Source organism: Hibiscus syriacus, unplaced genomic scaffold (genome assembly GCF_006381635.1).
Source record: "Hibiscus syriacus cultivar Baekdansim isolate YM2019G1 unplaced genomic scaffold, ASM638163v2 tig00112738_pilon, whole genome shotgun sequence".
Classification (NCBI taxonomy): domain Eukaryota; kingdom Viridiplantae; phylum Streptophyta; class Magnoliopsida; order Malvales; family Malvaceae; genus Hibiscus; species Hibiscus syriacus.
This window is the reverse complement of record NW_024063392.1, coordinates 8064359-8069209: the sequence shown is the minus strand read 5'-3', so window position 1 is coordinate 8069209 and position 4851 is coordinate 8064359. Positions and strand designations below refer to the sequence as shown.

General features: G+C 35.1%; 1 protein-coding gene across 1 annotated transcript; it reads right to left on the bottom strand.

Annotated features, from left to right (window-relative positions):
* Positions 1-293: 293 nt before the first annotated feature.
* On the bottom strand, positions 294-2007 carry LOC120182806 (soluble inorganic pyrophosphatase 1-like). Its single transcript, XM_039187670.1, has 9 exons — positions 1808-2007; positions 1586-1700; positions 1442-1470; positions 1295-1360; positions 1083-1190; positions 894-959; positions 683-803; positions 504-585; positions 294-420 (listed from the first exon to the last, which is right to left on the bottom strand). Exons 2-9 carry the CDS (start codon positions 1698-1700, stop codon positions 372-374), a joined length of 636 nt encoding a protein of 211 aa, XP_039043601.1. The 5' UTR covers positions 1808-2007; the 3' UTR covers positions 294-371.
* Positions 2008-4851: the final 2844 nt, after the last annotated feature.

Below are 4851 nucleotides of genomic sequence, written 5' to 3'. Positions count from 1 at the left end.
AGGTGTAATGCATGCTCAACAAAACGATGGACAAGGTGAGCTAAAGGAGCGATGTTATGGAAGACAAGATATTAGCCCTTGAAAAAGAAGTGCAAGAATTCAAGGGAGAACTGCGTTTGTGCAAGGCATCCATTAGTAGTAGAATGATGGCTATTGGACACAAGCCAAAGATTGAAAAATCAGTCACATATATCATAATCATAAATCTTCTTTATTTTAAAATTATAAATAGAAATAAGAGCGGTTTCAAACAATTAACTAATCTAATAATACGAGAATTACATTGAATATTTTGCATAAAACGCCAAAGATAAAGGAAATAAAGTTAAAAAAAGTAAACGGAATCATAGGCAAAGAGACGTGGTATGAGGTCATTTGTCCTGCTTCAATGTTTCTAAGATGTACTCGTTATAAAGGTCCCTGCACAATAGCAACATAAAACCCTCTGTCAGAGATAGAACTGAAAGAGCAACACTGAGTAATAACTACAGCTTTAGGCATACATTGAATGCTGTATGGCTTCAATAGCAGTGTTTGCAGGTAAAATATCATTGACTGCAACCTCCTTGTTCTCATTTTTCTTATCTGTTCAATGTGAAGAAATCAGTATTCCATCCCATTAGGAAGCAAAATTTAATGTTTGCGATGCAGTGTGTTCATAATTTAAGATTGAAAAGCATACAGTCTTCGAAGAAACGGCGGATCTCAGTAAGGCGGTGAGGGGGAAGTTGTTTGATATCAGTGAAATGTTTGTACTCTGGATCATCAACACAAACTGCAATGATCTTATCATCTTTCTCCCCCTGAGTGACAAAATAATGAAGCAGTTATCACACAAACTGAAGGGATCAAATATCGGAGAGGTTATACTTGTTTAAACTTAAATGAAATACCTGGTCAATCATGGGCATAAGTCCAAGGGGTCTGGCTCGCAAAAAACATCCAGGAAGAACTGGCTCCTGTTTCAACAAATGGCACAATCTCAGTACTTGTAGAACACTGTTAACATGCAGCTCAAAGATGCAACAATCAAGTTGCAGGTCTAAATAGTAAATAGAGGAAGATGAGATAGGCATTTTCACCTGCATGATAACCAAAATATCCATAGGATCATTGTCTTCGCATAGTGTGCGAGGGATGAAACCATAGTTGTGGGGATATACTACTGATGAATACAAAATCCGATCAACCTGAGATTGATTAAGACAATAAGAAACTCCTTAAGAAGGGAAAAGCCTTGGCCTATGAGGTCTTACTCTATCTATATTCTATAATAGCTCAAGGATCTTCATACCTTAATCATTCCAGTCTTTTTGTCAAGTTCATATTTGACCTTACTACCTTTTGATATCTCAACAACCTGTACAGTTGAACCCAAAAAAAATCCCCCGTTTGATTATTCATTCAGAAAACAAAAACGATTGAACAAGTTGAGGCTTACACAATTGACAACGTTTGGAGCTTCAGATCCTGCAGCAAACAATGTTTTTAAAACGTGTCAGTTCCCGTTTGATTGTTCACTCAGAATATGATATTATATAAGCTAAAAACTTGGAATCTGATTATTCAGGCATTGAATAGGTACCACTCTCAAGATCATGCCAAGAATGTGCAGCGACTGATCTCTTTGACAAAGACGAAAGGATCCTCTCATTTAGACGGGGCGGTCCACGTGGAACTTCACTCGTTTCGTCGCTCATCTGTTTTGATTTTTTCCTCGAAAGGATAAATCGCATCATCATTCAATCAAATACAAAGGGTTTCATTTACGAAAAATGAACAAAGCAGAAAGTGAAAAGGAAATTACCTTCGGTTCTGGGAAAGAGTGTTGCTACAGAAAAGAAGTAAAGTGGATAATAAAGCTTTGGTTCATGTAAGGGTCGTTATTTATAGAATGGAGGGCCTGAAAATTTGTCCAAGAAGAGAGAAAAGAGGTTGGTCACGGCAGTGCGTGGTGTCTGCTGTTGAGAAAAAGTAGGTCGGGTTTAAAGCTTAGCCCACCTCCTCGTCTTCTGTAATTTCTTTTTCTCTCTCTGATTACTGGAATATGTGCTTATTTTAAAAGTATTTTAGAAATGATAAAAGAAAGGCTGATTTAGTCATTGTTGGTTAAAACCTTCGTCTTTTAGGTGCAGTATGCAGTGGGAGTGATGCCTCAATTATGTAATTCAATTGTCAAATCATTACTAATATAAATTTAAAATGGTAAACTACACAAATCATCATTCAACTTTCTTCATACTCATGTTTTGATCATTAAACTTTAAAAAAATTAATTTTATCACTTAACTTTTAAATTGTTGTTGTTTTTATCACCTATCATTGAATAATTAATAACATTATGACATGATTGAGACACTAAACGTTACTTTAGAAAAACTAAATTTACATTAAATAACATCATTTTAGATCTTTATAGAATTTTTTTTATATTTCCTCTTTTCTTCCTCTCCTTTTTACTACATGTCTATATTTAAACCACCGTTTATCGAGATTGTTCATTGTGTAGGCCATCATCAACTCTATCAGGAATGATCGATGAGTTTTAATTTTCCCCCAAACTCATTTCATCCTCTTGAATGAGGATATAGTATCCAAAATGATTAAAAAAAACTCTAAACTCCACTAATTTAGTGTATAATACTTTTTTTTTTGTTCTTTGATCTTCATCCTCTGTCGTCTGATGAAATCTAAACGCATATATATTCTTTTGTTCTTCGTTGGGGGGGGGGAGCTCTTCACGGATGGAATCTTTAAATGAAATTTTCAATTACTAAAGATCCACCAAATCAAAAGTGAACTTTTCTCTTTTTTTGTTATTGTTTTTTCTTTTTTAATTTCTTCATTGTGCCTATTTGTATTTACCACACCTTTATCAATTGGGAGTAAGAGGTTTCACGTGCCTTGGTCGTAGCTGCACCTTATTGGCCCTTCGCGTCCTTACTTTTTGTTCTCTTATTCCTTCACTTGCTTGAGAAAGTTCTATTTGAAACACCATTTTTGAACCTAACGAGTGTAGCTATAATTAATATTGATTTTTCTCTGTTAATTGAAATTATTGAATTGAATGAGGCCTAAAATAATATTATGACTTTCTTTTGGTTCTTTTGAAAAACAATAGATTAAGAAAAATAAGAAAACTTATTGGAGATGAAATTCATTGTAACATCTTTAATTTTGAAAACTCTCAAAAGTTGTAGGTTTCGAGGAGTAGTTTACCAAAATCTTAGGTTAATAATAAAACCACACTCATTCTTTCTCTCATTTTCTCTCTCAAACCGTGCAAACTTTATTTTTCTCCCAACTATTCTTGTGCCTTTTCTCCGATTGGTCTCTGTTCCAACCGTCGTTACTCTCACCGCTGACATTATCGTGTTCCCCTCATCTTCGTCATTCTTCCAGTGGTCTCGGTGTGTTAATCGACACCAGCGTTAGCATTGTTGGAGGAGGTAAAGTTTGGGTTTTCAAGAAAACCCAGTTTCGTTGTGCACAACAACAAACCGACTATGGTAAGTGACTCCCTGGGCATTAAAATGATTTTCTAAAAATTTTGGTTGAAAGTCTATCGCCGGAGGAGCCTCCTCACGCCACCACATGCGTGTGGGACTGTCCCAAAAAATTTAAATTCAAAACCGACTGAACCGATTGACCCTGGGCCAAACCAATTAAATCGGTCAACCAGTTGACATGACCCATTGATCGACCTAACCCGTTGACCGAGCTGACCCATTGACGGTTGAATTTTTTCATTGACTTTGACCCTTGACTTTTTTTAAGACTCCTACCTTTATGTTTTTTGAAGTCCTGAGTCGGTTTTTTCAATTTGTTTTGCCAAATTCTGACCCGAAAGCTCTGTTTTACGTCATTTATCACTTAAAATCATAATTATGTTAAATAAATTATGAGATTTTAGACTTACTTTCTGATGTTATTTTCTCAAAATGATCATGGCTCTCCACATCGTTCTCTGATAGATCCTAACCATCCTTGCTCAACTCAGTTCAATTCTGCTCAATTGTCTCGAGATACGCGTAAGTATTATTTAGTGACTTTATAGTCTATTTTTTGTTTAGCATATTGGTTTCCATACTCATAGAGTGGAATTGTTTTAAGGTCCCCCTTCATAGAACCTAGTACGACCGACCGTTAGAAGCGTAAGGCTTAGTCATTGTTATTTATCTACTATAGGTGTGTCTTCCTTATCTATTCGATTCTCTGATATGTTACGCTATGATATTTAATATTACCGCCTAATGTATTCGTAAGTTGATTACAATTACCTGTGGCATCTATGATTCTGAACAATGTTGCATCATTCATGACCTACATTGGTACATTCATGTTTCTGTATGGGATTTATTCCCCAATCTATTTGTATGGGATTTATTCCCCGATCTGTTCTGTATGGGAGTTATTCCTCGCTCTGTTTTGTATGTGATTTATTCCCCAATCTGTTCTATATGGGAGTTATTCCCCACTGTGATTTTTATTTTTGACTGAGATCTTCTTCGGAGGGAAAGTCCTCATTCTGTTATCCATGATGGAAGGTAAAGTTGTATGACATTGATGTTACATTCTCAAGATTAAATTCTGATTTATTGTTACACTTTATTGTGTTATATTATATTTATGTTAGTTATGATTTATGTTTTACTTTAGATGACACACTGGGCTTCGTAGTTCATTTTCTAGTTTCTGTCTTTTTAGATTACTCATACTTTTAGGGTTTAGATCGATACTTGGAGGATCGTTAGTAGTTGTTTTATTTTAGACATCATATGGACGTTTTCTTTTTAGACTTTATGTTGTTTGTTTTCTGTTGATTTTATATATTTTTATTAGATTTTGGGA